This window comes from Lepidochelys kempii, chromosome 2, assembly GCF_965140285.1.
Source record: "Lepidochelys kempii isolate rLepKem1 chromosome 2, rLepKem1.hap1, whole genome shotgun sequence".
NCBI lineage: Eukaryota > Metazoa > Chordata > Testudines > Cheloniidae > Lepidochelys > Lepidochelys kempii.
Genome location: NC_136381.1, coordinates 268,875,651 through 268,898,096, shown reverse-complemented (window position 1 = coordinate 268,898,096; position 22,446 = coordinate 268,875,651). Strand labels below are relative to the sequence as shown.

Here is a 22,446-nt window from a genome sequence, read left to right as displayed (position 1 = left end):
TAACAATACAACAAACCCCTACCATAACTCATTATGGTTTCCAGTTCATAAAAATAAAAATATTAACCTAACAAATTTCAGCAATGCGATAAGTTTTCATTTCTCTTTGGGGTTAATTAAATTGCCTCATACCAATAGCTAGCAAAAACCAAAGAAATCAGTCAATTACCTGCAGCAACCCAAACATAAATACTAACACAAAGCCTCGCCATTCTGCCCCAGAAAATAAAATTCTAAAAGTATCCACACGACCCCAACAAATAATAATACACCATTGGTATAACATCTTCAAAGGCTGGTATTATATTATAATCAACCCTATAATTATTTTGTATTAATTAGCACGTTTGTTATAATGTGTTGTGTATGCTGTAAAATAAAAAAAAGTATCTTAAATTAAAGCCACAAGCCTAAATTGCTTCACAATACATGGCTTTAAAACAATTAAATAAAATGTGACCCATTTAATATATTAATATTAAAGGGTCAAATTAAAAACTCACGGTAGGCCCAAAAGCCTAGCAGGTTACAGCGGAAGCCCAAAGGCCTAACAAAAGTTGTTTTAAATACTAATTGCAATCATTACTGTAAATAATTACAAAGATGCTGTATTTTAAATTAGCCCAAAAAATTAATAATAAAACATTGTTCTAAGAAAGTGCATTTAGCTTTTGTTTGGCTCTGCTTGCTTCTGTAAAGAACTTTGCTCTGCAAAAAGTCTTGCTTTTAAAATTATTTACTTTTTATATAGATAAAGAAAAACACAGAATATGCTAACAAATAAAAAAAAAACCAAATAAACAAAGGAAATAAAAAAGCAAAAATTCAGAAAGCACCAACCGATCTATCAGGGTCATTCAAACAGTTAAAAAAAGCAAATTTACACCCTAAAGCAAAGGCATCCACCCCCCACCCCCCCATTAAGTAAAAATAAAGCCAAAAAGGCAAAATAAAAACTATGCAGCAAAAACTCCCGGCAACCCCCCAGCACAAAGCTAATTCAGAACAACCTTAATTACTTTCTAATTAACAACTCCAGGGTAACACAGCGAGGCCCCATAGACTTGCAGGGACACGTATTCCTATAAAAAGAAAAGGAGGACTAGTGGCACTGTAGAGACTAACCAATTTATTTGAGCATGAGCTTTCGTGAGCTACAGCTCACTTCATCAGATGCATTCCTGTAGCTCACGGAAGCTTATGCTCAAATAAATTGGTTAGTCTCTAAGGTGCCACAAGTCCTCCTTTTCTTTTTGCGAATACAGACTAACACGGCTGCTACTCTGAAATGTATTCCTATAAATATGTATCGCCATAAAACTTCCCATTCCTTCTGCATCAACGGCAAAGGGCCACCCCCCCCCATTGAAATCCGCCCTTCCCCCATCCCAGCGAATACCGAGCAAACCCCGCCCTGCGCAGCCACAGACGGAGCGTGGGGAGCAGCCTGCAATGGGCTGGGGGGCGGGGGGAGAAGGGGCTCCTAGCCGGGACAGCGGAGATGAGGGGGGGACAGGTCAGTGCCAAGCAGCCCCCCCACACCCTGCCGCCAGCAGCCGAGAGAGGGGACAGCTCAGTGCATTGGGGTGGGGGGCCCCCGATACTCCCCACTGCCAAACAGCCCCCGCCTTCTCCCCCAGCCAGATGCTGAGGGGGATGGAAAGACACAGTGGGGGGGAGAGGGGCTCCCCCCCCTCAAATTTCATACCTCCCCACTGGCCTACTCTCTGCTCAGCCAATAGGAATGCAGAGCTGTATCTGGCAGAGCCAATAGCAGGGCTGGGAGCCTCTGCAGCATCTTTGCATCCCTGAAACAAGCCCACTCCGGGGCAGGATCCCAAGCTCTGGGCTTAGGTCAGAAGTCGCCTGGTGCAGATTTCATCCTGCTCTGACCCCACCTTCACATTGCGACATGTTCAACGGCAGGAACAAGCCCCTGGCTGGGACACCAGGGGACGCAGGCCTGCTCAGGCCTATCCAGGGGATAATTATCCCCACAGCCAGCCCAGCTTTGGAAGGATCCGGCTGCAAGAGCAGCGCTGCTGAATGACCCCCTGGAATCTTTCCTGCTGCGAGAAACAAGCCTGAGCGGCCCTGTCACTAAAAGCTGTGTAGTGTAGAGTAGACAAAACCTTAGTGCAGGGGTGGGCAAACTTTTTAGCCCAAGGGCCACATCTGGGTGGGGAAATTGCATGCAGGGCCATGAATGTAGGGTTGGGGCAGGGTGTTGGGGTGTGGCAGGGAGTGTGGGGTGTATGAGGGGGCTCAGGGCAGGGGGTTGGGGTGCAGGAGGGGTGCAGCAGGGGGTTGGGGTGCAGGGTGCAGGAGGGGTTCGGGGTGCAGGCTCCGGCCCGGCGCCACTTACCTGGAGTGGCTCCGGGGTGGCAATGGTGCGCAGCAGGGCTAACGCAGGCTCCCTGCCTGCCCTGGCCCCATGCCACGACGCTCCCAGAAGTGGCCAGCACCACGTCCCTGCGGCCGCGGGGGCAGAGGGCTCCACGCGCTGCCCTCGCCTGCAGGTACCTCCCCCGAACTCCCATTGTCCGCGGTTCCCCATTCCCAGCCAATGGGAGCTGCAGGGTGGGTGGAAGGTACCCGCAGGCGAGGGCAGCATGCTGAGCCCTCTCCCCCCCCCCGCCACCGCCCTAGGGGCTGCAGGGACGTGGTGGCGGCTGCTTCTGGGAGCAGCTCGGGGCCCACAGCACCACAGGGGTGGCAATCCCACGGGTCAGATCCAAAGCCCTGATGGGCCGGATCCAGCCCGCAGGCTGTAGTTTGCCCACCCCTGTCTTCGTGTCTGTTGTATCAATGTTCTACCATATCCGAAATGATGCAGACAAGTGTGTCCTAATTCAGGCATCCAGCAAACACAAACAAAGCAAAACAACACACAAAGTTTTCGGAGGGGTAGCCGTGTTACTCTGTACCAGCAAAAACAACGCGGTGTCCTTGGGGCATCTTAGAGACTAACAAATTTATTTGGGCATAAGCTTTCGTGGGCTAAAACCCACTTCAGCAGATGCATGGAGTGGAAAATACAGAAGGAAGATATATATACACAGTGCATGAAAAGGTGGGAGTTGTCTTACCAAGTGGGGGGTCGAGACAATTCAATTAAAGTGGGCTATTATCAACAGGACAAAAAATCACTTTTGTAGTGGTAATCAGGGTGGCCCATTTCAAACTGTTGACAAGAAGGTGTGAGTAACACTAGGGGAAAATTAGCATGGGGAAATTAGTTTTTAATTCTTGTAGTGACCCATCCTCTCCAGTCTTTATTCCGGCCTAATTTGATGGTGTCCAGTTTGCAAATTAATTCCAGTTCTGCAGTTTCTCGTTGGAGTCTGTTTTTGAAGGTTTTTGTTGTTGAAGAATGGCCACTTCCAAGTCTGTTATTGAATGGCCAGGGAGGTTGAAGTGTTCTCCGACTGGTTTTTGAATGTTACAATTCTTGTTGTCTGATTTGTGTCCATTTATTCTTTTGCGGAGAGACTGTCTGGTCTGGCCAATGTACATGGCAGAGGGACCATGCCACAGTGTTCACCAGAGTTCAAAGCAGTTTCACTTTCTTCATCTTTTGTCATCACTTTGTACCAGACAAGCCAGAAGAGAGAACTCTGTTTACAGCACTCCCCTCACTGAGACCAAGTGCACAAAACCAAAGATGACTCCATTACAACATAAATGTGGAATGCTGTTAATTGTGTAACTAGAAACGCTCCTCTAAGGCAGAGAGGTGTCAAATAACTCCTGGAGACCCAAGCTTTCTATTTAAATAAAAAGCAAATCTCTAGCCCTTTGCCATGCAGAGAAACCTCAGAATGTTCTTCTGTTTATGTTCCATCAAAACTGAAGCAAATCAGAGAAGCCCTTGAAGTTAAGAGGTCACCATAGTTAGAATAGAAATTTGTTCAAATACTTTTTTTGGGGGGAGGGCAGATCCTAGCTGGAGAACAGAGAGAGGAAGATATTTAAAAGTTCATTTTCCCATCCCACCGCCTGATCTTCCTCACCTCCACTCTCATCCCCTCCATTCTGAAAGCAGACTGCGCCATCTGGTATAGTTGAGCTGATTTTAACCTTAAAAACAATGAGGAGATGCATCTGAAGAAGTGGGCTTTTTTACTCATGAAAGCTTATGCCCAAATAAATCTGTTAGTCTTTAAGGTACCACCGGACTCCTGGTTGTTTTTGTGGATACAGACTAACATGGCTACCCCCGATACTTGATTTTAATCTTGACTCTTCTAAGCTCTAAAATCTGCACAGCTACACAGATTGCCTTGAAATATGGCGTGCCTCATGGGATTGTGGGGTAGGGGCAGTGGTCCAAATTTGGGGTCATTTGACCTTGAGGTTCAAGAGATACAGCTCCCTGAAAAAACTTCTAGACAGCTGTTAAGAAAGCCATATTTGAAATGGGAAAAATACATTACACATAACGTAATATGTGTGCAATAAACATGGCTAATAAGTAAAGTTCAGTTCAATCTATCAGGATATGATGTACTCCAGAGAGACTGAGAGGCTACCAGAGGATGTGCGGGGGGTGAGGGGGGGCAGTCTGTATATTTATAAAAGAGGAACTTAGCTATGTTTAAATGGATGTGCAGAAACCAAGTTTTGAATATAATGCTATTGAAATTCCCGTGCAGAACAAAAATACTTATAAATAGATGTATAATGTTTATAATCCATATAAAAATTTGTTATTTTAGAACTAGAAAAATTAGTTAATTCATAATTTGTGGAGACTTTAACAGTCATAATGAGCTATAGGGAAGTAAGAAAGCTTGCATCTGATGAAGTGGGTTTTAGCCCACAAAAGCTTATGCCCAAATAAATTTGTTAGTCTTTAAGGTGCCACAAGGACTCCTTGTTGTTTTTGCTGATACAGACTAACACAGTTACCACTCTGAAACCTGACCTAAAAGGTAAATGCTTAGAACAATTTATTGATGTGCATATTGGTGGTATTGAATACAGGAGCACCTACTAGGGGACCTTTTCTGTTCTGGATTTAGGAATTGCAACAAATAACACAGTTAGTAAATGCAGCTGGGAAATTCACAAGGAAGAGGGAATGGGAAATGATCCCTTCCCTATGTTTATTGAGTAGGAAGGCTGGTGAAATGTGATGAATATTTATGCAGTAACTGTACAAGTGACAGCCTAGGAGAATTCTATAACATGATATACCCTGCTACTCGCTGCACCACTGCGACCTTGCCCAGGGTACAATCTGGGGAGATGGACAGCTGTGTCCCCTCAATTCTCCAGTCTGGGGTGGCTTTTACGCTGCTTTGCTGTGAGAGCCACCACTCCTGGTCTGCTCTCACACAGCCCCCAGCATGTAAATCCCTTCCAGCTATAGCGTCTGAGTGCTATGGCCAGCCACTCAGGAATTACATGGCACCCGCAAACTCCCGGTCCCAGACGTTCCCCTGGAAATGTGCCTCTTGTACTGCCCAGCACCCTCCTGGACAACACAAGCTCGTATGAAGTCCGTCATTTCATTAACAGAAAATAATATGCAGAAATCCTGTTATCCCAAATGGAGTTTCTCAAACACTTCAGTCCAAACACACCGGTTTAGATCAAACAAATTTATTAACTACAAAAAAGGAAAAAAATTAAGTGATTACAAGTAATGAGGCATAAAAGTCAGAATTGGTTACAAGGAAAATAAAAGGTAGAAAACAGCATCTAACTTAACGAGCTAAGTGAATTAAAAACAAAGGTCAGCCAGGGCCCCTCCCGCCATCCAGTGTTACTCTCCTTGTCATTCGGGTGTTGTTGATCCCATGAGCAGAGAGAAAGGGAAGAGTCTTTTGGGGGCATCTGTTCCCCTTTCTTATAGTTTTCCCTCCTCTTTGAGAATTGTCTCCAGCTGGGGTCCAGGTGACAGTCTGTTGGGACAGGAACCTCCAGCTGTTACTTTGCCAAGATGTAAATTTCTCACTCACACCCTTTTCCTGCTGAAGAATGGCCACTTAATCAGGTTATGGTCCATTTGATTGTTTTGACACCTGGCTGAGGGGTTGGCTAGCCTTTTGTCTCTGGGGAACTGGTTTGAAGCTGTTTCCCCAGACTTGAAATATATCTTTGTCACCGAGTGCATAGGTTTGGTGATCCAGAACCGCTCTGAATGATGTTCAGACAGGTCTCTCTTGCAGTGTGACAACCCCTCAGGGCTTATGCTCACTAGGGCAAGAAGCCCCCTTGGCTTCAGCGCCTCCCGGGTCTGACCTCAGAACTTTCAGCACCTTGTTTCATACCGTGAGCTCCCCACAGTGAGTCCACCTGGATAGGAAACCTGGGGAAGGCTTACATGCACCCCAAAGGCTCACACAGCCCAGCTCCACATCCAGTAGTGACTCTCAGCCAGCGTGGGACACAGACGGGTTATTAGTCGTCGGGACCCAGCGTAGAACAGAGCCTGTTAGCACAGAAATTAGGAACATTCAGCAAAGTCCATCTTTTGGGGGGGGATCCAGCACTCTCCACCCTAAGACCCAGGAGACTGACTGTCTTTCAGCAGCCCACCCTCAGTCATATCCTGTTGCCCCTTCTCCATCCTTTGTCTCTTTCCCGGGCAAACTGGTCAGCTGACCTCCACCTCTCTTTTTTCTCCAACTCCTCCAGCTGGCTCTTGCAGAGGATGGGCCCCAGCCATTAGCTGCCTGGAAACAGAGTGTCTGGCCATTGTCTGAGCCCAGGCAGCCAGCCGGCAGTCACACCTGCTCTCTAGGGATCTTTGCAAGGATCACACACCCTTGTCCCACCACCTAGATACTTGTGCAACACATCAGTGAAACTGCGGCACACGCAGAGCATTCATACAAAAGATTAAGATAATTCCCACTTTGTCACAGTCTCGTACAGTAGAATTTTATAACTTTACATACAATGATGCCACAGATATTTTACCAGGACAATAATGTTCAGCAGATTATACGTTTGTAAATGTTACTTAACAAGGCACGCTTAGTACAATATTTATCATAGTCTTGTGAAAGGGGTCAACATAGGAATACAGACTGTCACAGTAATGGGTATTTTCTTTGGTTTGTTTCCGAATGGCTGATTCAGAGAGTGAAGTTAGTCCTTTACTGTAACTGTAGTTGGGATGCGTAAATAAAATAAAATAGAGACATATCCTAGGAAAAGAGTGTGGGGTTACAGTGTTACTGCTGCTGAATCCTGGGGAAGTGTTTGAATTATAAAATCAACTGAGCGTATAGTGCTTAATAGCAGGCCCCAAACAGCAACCCTCAGAGCAAACCAGACAAAAAGGCTCATTAAAGGGAACCCTACTCAGAGAAATAAACGGAAGAGACAGGGCTGTTCTAGCTGCTTCCGGCTTCCCATAAAGGCTGCAGCTTCAGCTGTGTGAGTAACCAGCTGCTTATCCCTTGGGAACAGCAAAAGCGCTGCATAGCGACGGCTGCCAGTGCAGCGTGTGCACTCCAGCTTCTATTCGAAGCCGCGAAAGACACTGACTAACATGAGAGCAGAAGCCTCGGGTGAGAGCCTCAGACGTAAGCGCTGCTCAGGTGCCCCCCGGCAGGACAGAGCTGAAACTGCCATTGGACATCACTGACCGGGCACTTCGGTGCTGGGAGTGACTGAACCAAGCGAGCTGTAGCTCACAAAAGCTTATGCTCTAATAAATTGGTTAGTCTCTAAATTGCCACAAGTCCTCCTGTTCTTTTTGCGAATACAGACTAACACAGCTGTTACTCTGAAACCTGAACCACGTAAGATCAGCAAAGGAAAGCAGCAAAACCCTTTGGGGGCTCCACGGGGATCCCAGTACGAGTGTCTGCAGGAATGTCTATGAGAGGCCTGGATGATAATCAGACAGCCCTGCTTTTAAAGTGTGGTCCCCACCCCGTCCCCCCAAGAGATGTGTCACGCCTTAAGGAGCAAAGAGGACATAGAAGAAGGGAAAAGTGAGGTGGGGGAAAGGTGCTCCTTTTCCGGTGCAGTGGCAGGGGTGGTGGTGGGGGTGCGGGGGCTATAGCCACCCTCAAATTTGCCTTAGCCCTCCCGTAGCCACCCCTCCCTGCGCAAAGGTCAATGTTACAGGAAAGTGAAGGGGGCACGGTATCGGCATTGCCACCCTTACCTCTGCACTGCTGCTGGCAACGGCGCTGCCTTCAGAGCCGAGCCGCCGGGGAGCAGCCGTCGCGGCCAGACCCCAGCTCAGAAGGCAGCGCTGCCGCCAGCAGGGCCGGATTAGCTCTTCTGGGGGCCCGGGGCCATTAGAGTGTGTGGGGGCCCCGGCCAATGGGAGCTGTGGGGGTGGAGCCTGCAGGTGAGGGCAGCGCGGGGACGGACTAGCTTCCCGGCACTCACGGCAACGCGGCTCCAGCCCAGGTGGGGAGGAACAGCAGCCTGCGGGGCCATCTCTCCCCCACCCGCGCCAGGCAGGTCTGAAACCCAGGGTCTTTAGTGGCTGCAGCCCAGGGCCTGGGGTAAGGGGGCCTCACAAAAAGATCCGCACTTTGGGCCACCCGGAGGTCTTTCCGCCGTGGGCCCCTTAGCCCGGGTCCTGGGCTGCAGCCCCTGCGTTAATCCCGCCCTGGCCGCCAGCAGCGGTGCAGAAGTAAGGGTGGCGTACACATCGGACAACTTTGCTCACATTTAGTCGACGGTGCTGAATGCGTCCAGCCTTCGCGATCAGTGGTTTAATGGAATCTATGGGAGTTTTTTCAGCCTTTTGAAGGGAAATGCTTTGGTTTACCAGTGGCGGTGCTTGCATCATCCGGTGGAGCAACTTGACCACAAAGTGACGCAGCGATCCTCTGTGACGATGCTCGCCTAAACCAGATGAGGCTGCCTGCGAGGTCTGGCCATAAAAAGCTTCCCCTTCTGAACCACCAACTAAAAATGATCTTCATAAGTTGGGGAGGTGGGGAGCATTCGCAATCGCCTGCCCCATAATAAGTTACTGAAAACAAAGCACCTCTGATTAAAGCCCTAATCTCCAGCATAAATCCTCTCAGGCAGTCACCCAGGCCAGGGAACCTGACAACCTACTGAGAAAAGACATAAGGGCAGAGTGACATTTGCATCATGTGATCAGGGTTATCCACCCATCCTGGCTACTTTGACTCCTGGCTACTGTAATAGCAGAGATGACCGTGTTTGGCAGAACTCAGTAAAGCAGTGTAGTCATTGTTACCTGGGGGGGCAAACAGTTGTGCATATCTCTCTATCAGGAATACACAGGAAGGTTTTCAGGTAAACAAGGCCATTTGCAGCCAATTGTCCTGGTCAATGGGAGCCATCAAGTTCCTAATGCCCTATTGACAGTCCTCACCTGGTATGACTCCATCAGTAATAAGAAAAGGAGGACTTGTGGCACCTTAGAGACTAACCAATTTATTTGAGCATGAGCTTTCGTGAGCTACAGCTCACTTCATCGGATGCATAAAGTGGAAAATACAGTGGGGAGATTTTATATACACACAGACCATGCAAAAATGGTTGTTTATCATACACATTGCAAGGAGAGGTTTCAGAGTAGCAGCCGTGTTAGTCTGTATTCGCAAAAAGAAAAGGAGGCCTAGTGGCACCTTAGAGACTAACCAATTTATTTGTTAGTCTCTAAGGTGCCACAAGTCCTCCTTTTCTTATTGCAAGGAGAGTGATCACTTAAGATGAGCTATTACCAGCAGGAGAGTGGGGTGGGGGGAGAGAAAATCTTTTGAAGTGATAATCAAGGTGGGCCATTTCCAGCACATTTCCAGGAGTTAACAAGAACGTCTGAGGAACAGTGGGAGGGAAGGGGAGGAATAAACAAGGGGAAATAGTTTTACTTTGTGTAATGACTCAACCACTCCCAGTCTCTATTCAAGCCTAAGTTAATTGTATCCAATTTGCAAATTAATTCCAATTCAGCAGTCTCTCGTTGGAGTCTGTTTTCAAAGTTTTTTTGTTGAAGAATTGCCACTTTTAGATCAGAAATCGAGTGACCAGAGAGATTGAAGTGTTCTCCGACTGGTTTATGAATGAGAACACTTCAATCTCTCTGGTCACTCGATTTCTGATCTAAAAGTGACCCCATTTTTTCATGGTCTGTGTGTATATAAATCTCCTTACTGTATTTTCCACTTTATGCATCTGATGAAGTGAGCTGTAGCTCACGAAAGCTTATGCTCAAATAAATTGGTTAGTCTCTAAGGTGCCACAAGTCCTCCTTTTCTTTTTGCGAATACAGACTAACACGGCTGCTACTCTGAAATCTGTCAAATACATCAGTAATACAAGTTCATATCTTATATTTCTAACTTCAGATATAAAAATGAGACATGCATACAAATAGGATGAACACATGCAGTAGATTCTAAGCTTTCTAATGATACCATACACGGGGTATTTAGCGTAAAGAATATTCCAGTTATGTCATATTCATAAGCATATTTTCATAAAGCATATGGAGTGCAAAGTCACAACTACAACTGGTCAAAACTTTTCTGACGGACTCGACAGATCAGCACCTGCCACAGGAACATGTGAGTTTAGTCGAGGGGTCTCCCTCCACCTACTGGGTTGCCGTGTGTGTCTAGGGAATACATTAAAACCACGAGGAGTCTGGTGCCATCTTAAAAATGAACAGATTTATTTGGGCATAATAAATCTGTTAGTCTTTAAGGTGCCACCAGACTCCCCGTTGTTTCTGTGGATACAGACTAACATGGCTACCCCTCTGATACTGGGGAATACATTGTGTTTTAGGGACACTGAAACAGCAGCCCAGGCAGCTGGAACATTTAGATATTTCCAAAACAAAATGTATCAGACTTCTAGTCCCAGTACAAATTTCCAGTTTTTGGCTTTTGGTCCTGAGTCAGGACAGAACATTTTTCAAAAAGTCAAATTTTTTCCTGGGCTGGAAATTCTGTTTCCTGGCCAACTAACAAAACCATCCCAGCTTCCCCCGTGCTACTCACCTACTGGATACGGTGACCATTCTCTGTAGTGAGGGCAGGACTACAGGATTCATTGTGTGAAATGCACAGGCACAGAATTCAATGTATTAAGATTATGACAAATCGTCATTAGTGATTGAAACGCTCAGGGTCCAATTCAGTGTTGCCCTGCACCCGGTGTAGTCACTTACACCAGTGCAAGGTGGGTGTGAAACACGACCATTCTGACCGGCAGCATTTCACACCCACCTTAATTATGCACATTGTAGGGAGAATGGTCACTTTGGATGAGCTATTACCAGCAGGATAGTGAGTTTGTGTGTGTGGTTTTTGGGAGGGGGGTGAGGGGGTGAGAGAACCTGGATTTGTGCAGGAAATGGCCCAACTTTATTATCATGCACATTGTGTAAAGAGTTGTCACTTTGGATGGGCTATCACCAGCAGGAGAGTGAATTTGTGTGGGGGGGTGGAGGGTGAGAAAACCTGGATTTGTGCTGGAAATGGCCCACCTGATGATCACTTTAGATAAGCTATTACCAGCAGGACAGTGGGGTGGGAGGAGGTATTTTTTCATATTCTCTGTGTATAAATAAAGTCTGCTGCAGTTTCCACGACATGCATCCGATGAAGTGAGCTGTAGCTCACGAAAGCTCATGCTCAAATAAATTGGTTAGTCTCTAAGGTGCCACAAGTACTCCTTTTCTTTTTGCGAATACAGACTAACATGGCTGTTTCTCTGACACCCACTCTCAGCTCACTTCGCTCTTGTGTCTCCACAGCGTGCAGAGCTGCAGTGAATCAGGTCCCTTGTCCTCACCCTCCAGGCCCTGCTTGTTCTCTTCCCTGCCTACATCTCTCCTCACACTGTCTCCTAGTCCCCTCTTCTTACCGCTTCCTTCGTTCCTAACGGCTTAGATCCTGACTCTCCCCTGCCTGGTGCCTGCGTCATTTTTGACACCTGTGGGTTTAAAATGCTACCAGACCAGAGCGGAAGCGTTTCATACTCACTTTGTAGGGGTATCAGTGATGACACCACTGGAAAATCAGGCCGTGGTCTCCTACCCCAGTCTGCCTTATCCTGTCCAACCATCTCCTTCTCTCCCCCTTCAACTTTCTCCTTTAAATCCACTTCTTCCAGCAATCCTGCGCTGGCTGAGTTCACCAACAATTTCCCTTCACTGTTGCCCAGTGCTCTGTGTTTACACTAGACAGTGAGATCACTGACGTCCCCCAGTCATGTCAGTAGCATCAAAATGACACACAGAAGAGCGAAACTAGCCCTTTTGCCAGGCTTCTGCACGGACTAGTTACTGTTGGGAATCAGTTTCTGGGCCCTCAGTACGATGCACCTGAGTGTGTGTCAGGAAATGACACAGAACCACGCTCACAAACTCACATTTCCAGTGTGATGAACCAAACTCTCCTGGTTGGAGAGGTGTGAAGTCCGCAGCCAAGGAGAAGCGTTTGACTCTGCACCCTGGAGGATTTCAGTGTAACGCAAGTTATTTCTTGCAGGTGAGACACAGAGGAAAGTGTTTGGACGTTAAATCATGGCCAGGTCAGCTGACACCATTGAGATGTCGGCTCTGGGCCGCCCTTTCCAGCTGGGGATGCTGTACGACTGCCGCAGTGACGCCCTCATCCCAGGTAATTCCCCCCAGCTGTAACCCCTGAACTCAGGAGTGAGAGGAGGAAAGGGTCACAGTCCGAACCCCTTCATACCTGAGAATGAGCCAAGTGCACTGTGAGTGGTCTGGTTATGGGTATTATAGAAATGGCCCTGCACATTCCCCAGGGTCCGGGTCTGAAGTAACTGGATGGGGCAGGAGGTACCTGCGTTGGGCTGGTGACCTGCCATTTGTTCTAGGCCATGTAGAACTAAAACATCTCGTGAGCCTGATTAAATTAAACTACCCGCTGCCCACTTGGGAGGGTTTATTTTCTCCTGATCTTTTATCGTGTGGCTGTGCCTTAATATCTCCACTCACCAACCAAGAGACTCTAAACGTCCCCTCCCTGGCAGTTAGTAACCTAAGAACATAAGAATGGCCGCACTGGGTCAGACCAAAGGTCCACCTAGCCCAGTGTCGTGTCTTCTGACAATGGCCAATGCCAGGTGCCCCAGAGGGAATGAACAGAACTGAGCAATTATCAAGCGATCCATCCCTTGTCATCCAGTCCCAGCTTCTGGCAGTCAGAGGTTTAGGGACACCCAGAGCATGGGGATGGATCCCTGACCATCTTGCCTAGTAGCCACTGATGGACCTGTCCTCCAGGAACTGATCTAATTCTATTTTGCACCCAGTTATAACCTGTCTTGGGACGGACTCTTAACTGGTCACCCCCCATCTATCTTGAGGCCACCCCAGTTCCAGCCACCCAACAGCTGCTCTGTGCACAAGGAGGCTAATTTTGGGAGATCACAAATATCTTGGTGGTGTTTGACTCGGATGCCAGGCAGCCACTTTCTCCCTGACTCTTCTCCAGTGCCCCCGTCCCCTGAGGAGCTCTCCCACCCGACGGTGCACCCTACGGGACCTCCAGCAGGGGCGCTGGCTCTGCCCTATGCATGGCCACGTGCCGGCCTCCTCCCCAGTTCCTCGCAGGCCGAGCCTTTAGCAGAGCTCCCTTTGGCACGAGAGGAGTCACTAGTGCGGCTGAACAAACATCCAGCATCCCCGCTCCCACGTGGAACTGCAGTCCCAGTCCCTGGGCGGCTCCCACTCCACGTGGACCCAAGAGTTGAACTTGAGACTTTGGACGGTTCCCTAACTACTGAGTTTCAGCCAGTGTAGAGAACCAGCAGGGCAAGAGAGCAAACTCTTCTCTTCGTGCGCACACAGCATGTCCCTGCTGAAATCCATAACCCGCCTGTTGCTGTACTTGCAAAGTATTTGCACTAATAGAGCAGCGATGTAAGGTCCATGCAAAAGGAGGTTTCCTCTTTACCAGGAATTAATTTCTGCTCATTGTGTCATTTCTGGCTACGGTCCCATGAAGTGCTGCGTACAGGAGCTTAGAGAACCCGACCTTCAGGACGCGCTTGTGGGGAAAGCACAGTCAATGTGGAGGACTGAAGAGAGCCTGAATGTTGCATGCTCTTGGCTCTCTCCCTCTTTATGTTTGATCACTGAACACAGGCTCCAGGGGCCAGATTTTTAAAAGGATGTACCAGGCTTCTGAAAATCCCAGATCACAGAAATCCCCTTGGGAACTGCCAACTGATGTGCAAGACCACTTCTGCTCCTGCTTCCCTGCCCAGTCAGCTTAGGACTTCAGTGCCCTGCCTGGTTTGAGCCAGACCCGCTAGCCTGCTGCAAACCCAGACCCAGGTCTGAACCACGTCCCCTAACAGCTGTAGGCTTAACTGAAAGCAGCTTACAGAAGTGTTCCTGTCCTTGATGCTCAGAAGCCCAACTCCCAATGGGATCCAAACCCTGTTTTACCCTCTATAAAGCTTATCCAGGGTAAAGATAAAGACCTTCAAAAATCCAGCCCTACATGTCTTTGCTGACAGCAAATAGCTGCAAATCCCGCTGGCAGACATGTCTCTCCTTCCCCTCTGTGGCTGGTTCGATTTGCAGAAGTCAGTGGGAGCTGTGCTTTGTACATATGAAGTTCTATAAAACCACTAAAAGCGCTGAAGAAAACTCAGGCCCTGGGCTTCTCAAGTCAGACACCCAAATGAGTGGATGTTTTGTCCTTACTCTCTGTGCCTCAGTTCCTCACCTGTAAAATAGGGATATTAACACCTCTCTGCCTCCCAGGGGTGCTGCGAAGAGAAGTGTGGGAATGTTTTTGAAGCACTTGGATATTATGGTGATGGGCACCCAGGAGGAAACAAACAGTTCTGTAGTCAGTGCAGAGTTTGAGGAGTGTCCAGTAACTAAAGCCTGGAGTCACACTTTGAAAACCTACCACAAAACAGATTTTTAATCTGAGTTATTTGCTTTCCTGACGTTTGACTGCTTGGCTTTGCAACCTTCACATTCTTAATGTAAAAGGTTTTTAAAAAGGGAGCTAGTCCAGCGGTTCTCAAACTGTGGGCTGGGACCCCAAAGTGGGGTCGCCAGGGCTGGCTTAGACTTGCTGGGGCCCAGGGAGGAAGCCCTGGGCACGGGGCTCAGGTTACAAGCCCCTGCCTGGACTTTGGCCCCCCTATCCGGTGCAGTGTGCCTCGGGCTTTGGCTTTGGCCCCTCCACCCAGGGCAGTGGGGCTCAGGCTTTGGTCCCCCCTTCCTCGGGGCATGTAGTAATTTTTATTGTCTTAAGGGGGTTGTGGTGCAATGAAGTTTGAGAACCCCTGAGCTAGTACAATCTGTTAGATACTTTGGGATCCATGAGGATGATGATATTGATCCAAGAATAAGTGCCCAGTCCAGAGCCTAAACCTCCTTTAAGGCCCCAGCTCAGGAAGGTCCTTACACATGCATGTGACCTTAAGCCTCACTGAAGTCAGTTACGACTTGTGCTGTGACTGAATGTGAACATGGTGACCCAGATGGGGATGCATCTTGCAGTCCCCAGCTCCAAAGGAGCCCTTTCTCCTTTAGGCACAGGGTCCTGTTATTTGTGTATCAGACTCTTCCGGACCGTGTATTTTTTGATACCTCATTTTATAAAATAACAAAGTTTGGTAGACAGAGCTACCAGAATGTAACTGTTGGTTCCTCGTGCAGGTTCTCTGCTGTCTGAGACACACCACAAAGGGGTGAGAGTTCTAGCATGTGTGTGTATTTCTCTGTGAGTTCATCAGGAAGAGAGAAAGGGATTGGTGATAAACAAAGCTAATGCCAAGTGCATCGCATGCCACACAGAACTAGCTGTCTGCAGAAATCTTACTGCATGTTACAGCAATAGGCAGACAAAAGAAGTGAGAGCGTGGGCATGTCTAGCTACAACGTAACCAAAACTAAGCTCAATTACAAACACAATTTAGTTTACCATAAACTTTTGAAATCTACAGTCAATCTGTGGAACTCTTTGCCAGAGGATGTTGTGAAGCCCAAGACTATAACAGGGTTCAAAAAAGAACTAGATAAATTCATGGAGGATAGATCCCTTAATGGCTGTTAGCCAGGATGGGCAGGGATGGTGTCCCTCGCCTCCGTTTTCCAGAAGCTGGGAATAAGCAACAGGGAAAGGATCACTTGATGATTCCTGTCTGCTCATTCCCTCTGGGGCACCTGGCACTGGCCACTGTCAGAAGACAGGACACTGGGCTCGATGGACTTTTGATCTGACCCAGTATGGCCGTTCTTATAAGTGCATGTACACGTAACAATCTCATTATCAGCTGCTGAAACTGCCCTAGGTGCAGCAGGCTAACATAAAAATGTCATTTGAATCATAACTTTGCATAGTCAGGGTGTGGGCGTTTATGTTAGACTTATCAATGAATGAATGCTAATCTATGTTTATTCTCACACAGACACAGTGAGTGAAGCATGTTACCAGATCAGACACTTTGTTCGGGGCCATTCCGCTCTTATTTTAATGTGAGAAAATGTCTGGCAGTTACAGAACAGAAAGGTTTCTTACTCTCTCTGCCACTGACCATGTGTCTGTCTGTACTATTCTAGGCATCACTTTATGGGACCTGGAGACACTTCAAAATGATGTAGACGCAAAACCACAATCCAAGACTGAATTTCAGATTGTTGCATCTGACACCACGGAAGACAAGGCCTCTGCCCTCAGTGTCACAGCATCGCTGAAGGCCAGTTTCCTGCTTGGCCTGGTGGAAGTGGGTGGATCTGCAGAATATTTAAGTGATACCAAGACATCAAAACATCAAGCCCGTGTTTCTCTCCAGTACTCAACTACAACACAGTTTAAGCAGCTGACTATGAGCCATTTAGGGTACCATAATATCTCCTACCCTGACGTGTTTGACCAAGCCACGGCCACCCACGTGGTCACGGCTGTGCTGTACGGGGCACAGGCTTTCTTTGTCTTTGATCAGGACATTTCTTCATCTGAAAACATACAAGAGATACAGGGAAAACTCCAGGTTATCATAAAAAAGATACCCCAGGTTTCCATTGAAGGGGAAGGAGCTCTCAAAATGGATGACACAGAAAAAAAACAAGCTGAAAAACTTAGTTGTAAGTTTTATGGTGACTTTGCTCTTGAGAACAATCCATCTACTTACCAAGATGCCATGAAAACATACTCCACCCTCCCCAAGCTGCTGGGTGCCCAGGGGGAGAAGGCCGTGCCAGTGAGAGTCTGGCTGTACCCGCTGACCAAGCTGGATTCCAAAGCTGCTCAGCTGGTGCGTGAGATCAGCACAGAACTGATCTTTGATGTTCAAACCGCCCTGGAGCAACTGACAGAATTAGAGATGCGATGTAATGATGGGGGGAAGAATCCAATTGCCTCAACCTTCCCCGAAATCAAGAGGAAAATCCAGCAATTCAAAGATCTGTGTAAGCAACACAGACAGACTTTCCAGAAACAGCTAGCAGGAATCTTACCCTCCATCCGTGGAGGAGGAAAAGAGGAAGGGGCCCTGGTGGACATTTTAACCTACAAAAACCAATCACCATTCAACACCCAGCAACTCAATGAATTTCTGGATAAAAAGGAACGAGAAATGACTTTCATCAATTCCTATCTTTCTGTCCTAGAGGATGTGGAAGTGGTGTCCTCCCGGAATAAACTGGATGAAATAGTACTTGACCCCATGAATGACTTTGTCGTCGCCTTTATGTTCACTTCATTACACGAAGAGGAGCCATATTTATCAGATTTAAAACTCTGCCTTCAGACCCAGTTTATGAAGAATACCCAAGATCCTGCATCAGCCAGTTCTGTCAGCGAGAAATCCAAACTGTGGTTTGAGGACAAAGAGAGAAACCAAAAAGCCCGAAAATCTGCAAAATCCATTTCAGACTTTGCCCGGGTCAATAAATCTCATGGGAAAACTCGATTCATTGTGGCCTCAGTCCCAGATGAGGACAATCCTGGAGCTTCAATTTACCTCTATGAAAATGGAGACCTGGTCAGCACTAACTATGAACTTCCATCGAAGCCTCTTTCTCTCCTGACAGATGGAGTCAGACATGACCATGTGCAGCTCACATTTAAACCAGCAGCCTTTGGGAGAAAGGAGATAACCGGCTATCGGGTGGAGCACAGAATGGTAGGGCAGGAGAACTGGATGGCTGTGGATACAAATGATAAAGAAGAGACGTTCACAGTAACGGGGCTCCGTCCAAACACCGAGTACCAGTTCCGATACGCTGCAGTGAGCAAACCAGGGCTCAGCGAGAGCAGTGACATGAGTGATCCTGTGAAGACTCTTCCCCCTACCAACCCCCCTGGAAAGCCAGTAACAGATACTTTAGAATCATCTGCCATCACCCTCACCTGGGAGTGTCCAAATATTACTGGAGATGGAGTTGTTATAAAGGAGTATAAGGTGGAATATAAAGAGCAGGCTGGCCGTACAAATCATAAGGAGAAAGTCAAATGGCTGGAACGAAGGACTGGAGAGAGAACAGAGTTCTGTACCATTGATGGATTGAGGCCTCAGACACCCTACAGATTTCGAGTGTCGGCTGTGTGTGCAGATGGGGCTGTGAGCGACCCAAGTGAGGAGATGCTGATTTCAACACCAAAGGGGAAGGTATCAAAGAAGCAGCCACATCATTCCCTTAAGGAAAGTCCTGTGACAAGAGACAAGCAACCTCCAACATCACCAACAAAATCACAGACAATAACACACAATTTTGTGAAACGAGGGTCTCTGATAACAGAAGGGCCCCTGTCAATTTATACCCTTCCATTAGAGACGACACCATTAGGTCCTAATGCATCTTACATAAAGAACAGGCTGGGAAAAGAAAACCTACAGATCACTAACAAAGTCATTATGGTTCTGGGAGCAACTGGGTCAGGAAAAACTACACTCATCAATGGAATGATCAACTATGTCCTGGGCGTGCAATGGGAAGAGGAATTCAGGTTCAAACTAATTCATGAAATTACAAACAGAAGCCAAGCCCAGAGCCAGACAACTGAAGTGACAGCCTACGAGATCAATTGCAAAGAGGACTTACGGGTCCCCTACTGCCTGACTATAATAGACACCCCGGGATTTGGCGACACCAGAGGGATAGATCAAGACAAAGAAATAACAAGGCAGATCCGAGAGTTTTTCTCCACCCCCGGGGCCATTGATCACATAGACGCCGTCTGCGTCGTAGTTCAGGCCTCACTAGCTTGTTTGACACGTGCCCAGAGGTACGTGTTTGACTCCGTGCTCTCTATTTTTGGGAAGGATATAAAAGACAATATACAAATCCTGATCACCTTCGCGGATGGACAGACGCCCCCTGTTCTGGAGGCCATTAAGGAGTCTGATGTGCCATGTTCCCAAAATGCTGAGGGCATGCCCATTTATTTCAAATTCAATAACTCTGCTCTGTTTGCGAGCAATACTGGAGCTGATGAGGGCAGGTGTAATGTCGATGCAATGTTCTGGCACATGGGAGCCATGAGCACGAAGACATTTTTTGAGTCTCTAGGTAATTTAGAAACAAAAAGTTTAACATTGACAAAGGAAGTTCTCAGAGAGCGGAAGGAGCTGGAGACGGCCGTGCAAGGGCTGCAGCCGCAAATCAAAGCTGGCCTGACAAAGCTAGAAGAGCTAAGACAGACTGAGCGATCTCTGGAACAGCATCAGGGGGATATGGAGGCCAAAAAAGACTTTGAGTATGAGGTAGGGAAAACAGTGCCAGTGAAACTAGAGGTTGTTAAAGATTATTTAACAAACTGTCAGACTTGTCATTACACGTGCCACTATCCCTGTGGTCTTGCTGATGACAAACAGAAGAATAGGTGTTCTGCGATGGACAGGTCTGGACACTGCACTGTTTGCCCAGGTAAATGTCAGTGGAATGTTCACTTCAATCAAAAGTACAGGTGGGATTATAAGGTAGTAAAAGAGAAACAGACCTATACACAACTGAAGGAAAAGTACGAGAAGGCATCGGGTGAGGTGATGACGACTGAAAAGATATTTGAGCAGCTTTTTCTGGACTACACAGAAGTAGAAGATATAGTGCTAGAGCTTATTGAGAGATCATCTCTCAGCCTCCAACGCCTGCAAGAAATTGCCTTAAAACCAAACCCACTGTCCACTCCGGACTACATTGACCGGATGATCATGTCAGAAGAACAGGAAGCAAAGCCTGGGTACCAGGAACGCATAAAATCACTGAGTAAAGTGAGAGAAACAGCTGTGATAAAAACCAAGACCGCCAATAACGAGGAATTGCTGCCCATAGAGTTGGAAATATATAGGAAGCGTAGTCAAAAGCGATCTAGATTTCAACGAATGTTTGATGCAGTAAAACACTTGTTTAAATAATAACGATGATAATATTTAGAGCTTATTACATTTTTCAGGCCTAATTCTCCATTGCATTGCACCTTGTGTTGTCACTTACAGATCTGCATAGTGGGTTCAAATTGTATGTCAACTGCAGCCAGGTCAGAATGGGATCCACTCTGCTCACGTGTAAACACCACAAGGTGCAGGGTAAGGGGGAAATCAATCATTTCATCTTTAAATTGATACACAAACAGGAACTTTAAGAAACCTCAACCCAACCTTTAAATCTGAAATTCATATCTGAACCAGAAAGTGGATGCATTTTTTGGCCAAGGCCACAGAGCCAAGTTCATCCTTAGTGAATCTCCACTAAGTTAGGTTTCAGAGTAGCAGCCGTGTTAGTCTGTATTTGCAAAAAGAAAAGGACTTGTGGCACCTTAGAGACTAACTCATTGGTTAGTCTCTAAGGTGCCACAAGTCCTCCTTTTCTTTCCACTAAGTTAGAACAAGATCCATTTTCAGTTCTCCACTCATTCCCAGGATGAGTTCCAGCAGATCAAAGTCTCTTTTAAATGCTTGAAAAATGCAGCACTTCCAACAGCACCCATAGACGTTAATGGGAATAGCTGCCTCTCCCAACTTGAAAATCAGGCCACTCATTTTAAAACACTAGTCTGGGACTTGGGAGAACTGGGTTCAATTCCCAGCTCTGCAACAGATACCCTGTGTGACCTTGGGCAAGTTCCTTAGGCCCAGATCCTCAAAGGTATTTAGACTCCTAACTTCCATTGATTTCATGGTGACCATTGATTTCAGTGGAACTTAGGACCCAAATACTTTTGAGGATCTGAGCTTTAGTCTCTCTGTGCCTCAGTTCCCCACCTGTATAACAGAGATAATAGCACTTCTCTGCTTCACAGAGGTGTATTTATCCTCACCACATTAAAAACTGGGTGCTCAGATACTCTGGTGCTTAACTTTAGGCACCTACCTGTTTCAAAATCTTGGCCAATCTCTGTAACACAGATAGGCCCCCCACTTCTGACTTTGATGAGGGTTCCTTTGTTCCCTACAGAGTCCAGGCTTCCCTCTGGGTAAAGAAACAGGTTTTTATTTTCAAAAACTGTACGATAAGAGAAAGGTTTCTACGCAGAGGAAAATATTCGTGAACTGTCTTTGATTTAGCAAACCTGAAATATAGTTTGAGAGTTTTTCAGAATCTCAGAATATGTGACGGTCATTCCAGTGCAAGGCTCTGCCCCTCCAAGGCCCTGCTGGTTTCTCCCAATAGGTACCACTTTTTTTTTTAAACTACACACCTGCTCTCGTTCACCTTCTTTTTAGGATTTACCTTCCCTGACACTCCAAATCTTTCCTTATTTTTTGCTGGCTTCCTTTCTCTCTGTATCCCATGTCCTCCTGAATTTTGCAACATGTTCTTTTGTTTTCTCTTTCTCCTTTTTCTCACTTGTTTTCAGTTCCTCAGATCTGCTCCCTCCAACTTAGGCGTAGCCCAAAAAGATTTTTTAGGGGCCTCAAAGTTCTCTCCTGCTTCTAGTTCTTCCCTTCCAGCTGCCCCTGCAAAATCACTTCTGCTGTATTTGCGTCCCCAGTCTACGTTTCTCCTCCCACCCACTCCCGTACAACTCTTTTGCCCTACTCCAGTCTAGGTCTCTTCCAGGGCCGGATTAACGCAGGGGCTTTAGGGGCTGCAGCCCAGGCCCTCAGGCTAAGGGTTTGGCCCACAAAAATAAAGGGCAGGCTGCCTGCATGCCGCGGCCACAAGCCGCACCTGGAAGCGGCCGGCTGCTGGCACTTCTCAGTCTGCGCCCCCTGGCGGGGGGTAGGCGGCTCCACGTTCTGCCCCCACCCCCACCCCCAACACCATCCCCACAGCTCCCATTGGCTGGGAAGGGGGAAGGGGGCGGTGCTTGCCGGAACTGGCAATGCATGGAGACACACTGTCCCCCTTCCCCCAGGGACGCACACAGACGTGCCAGCAGCCGGCCACTTCCGGGAGTCGTGTGGGGCCATGGCATGCAGGCAGCCTGCCTGAGCCCTGCTGCACCGCCGGCCGGGAGCTGCCTGTGGTAAGCGCCCCCAGTCAGAGCCTGCACCTTGCACTCCCTCCCGCACCCCAACCCCCTGCCCCAGATCAGAACC

The 22,446-nt window shown here is 47.5% G+C and overlaps 1 protein-coding gene and 2 long non-coding RNA genes across 7 annotated transcripts in view; 1 reads left to right on the top strand and 2 right to left on the bottom strand.

Annotated features, from left to right (window-relative positions):
• Window positions 1–4,005: 4,005 nt before the first annotated feature.
• The window catches only part of LOC140905809 (uncharacterized), a 35,354-nt gene continuing 16,913 nt past the window's right edge, over window positions 4,006–22,446 (bottom strand). For 3 of the 5 annotated variants that reach the window (XR_012156944.2, XR_012156943.2, XR_012156947.2), the window contains exons 4-5: window positions 21,275–21,373; window positions 4,006–9,044 (exon numbers count right to left, since the gene is read on the bottom strand). This is a non-coding gene — a long non-coding RNA (uncharacterized LOC140905809). The remainder of the gene's footprint in view (window positions 9,045–21,274; window positions 21,374–22,446) is intronic. The other 2 variants (XR_012156946.2, XR_012156945.2) reach the window with 2 other exon arrangements.
• Window positions 12,491–20,319, top strand: LOC140907950 (uncharacterized). The gene is made up of 2 exons (XM_073335038.2): window positions 12,491–12,587; window positions 16,523–20,319. The coding sequence occupies exons 1-2, from the start codon at window positions 12,491–12,493 to the stop codon at window positions 20,317–20,319; spliced, it is 3,894 nt and encodes a 1,297-aa protein (XP_073191139.1).
• LOC140905817 (uncharacterized) lies at window positions 21,675–22,443 on the bottom strand. The gene is made up of 2 exons (XR_012156954.1): window positions 22,350–22,443; window positions 21,675–22,049 (listed from the first exon to the last, which is right to left on the bottom strand). It is a non-coding gene; the product is annotated as an uncharacterized LOC140905817 (long non-coding RNA).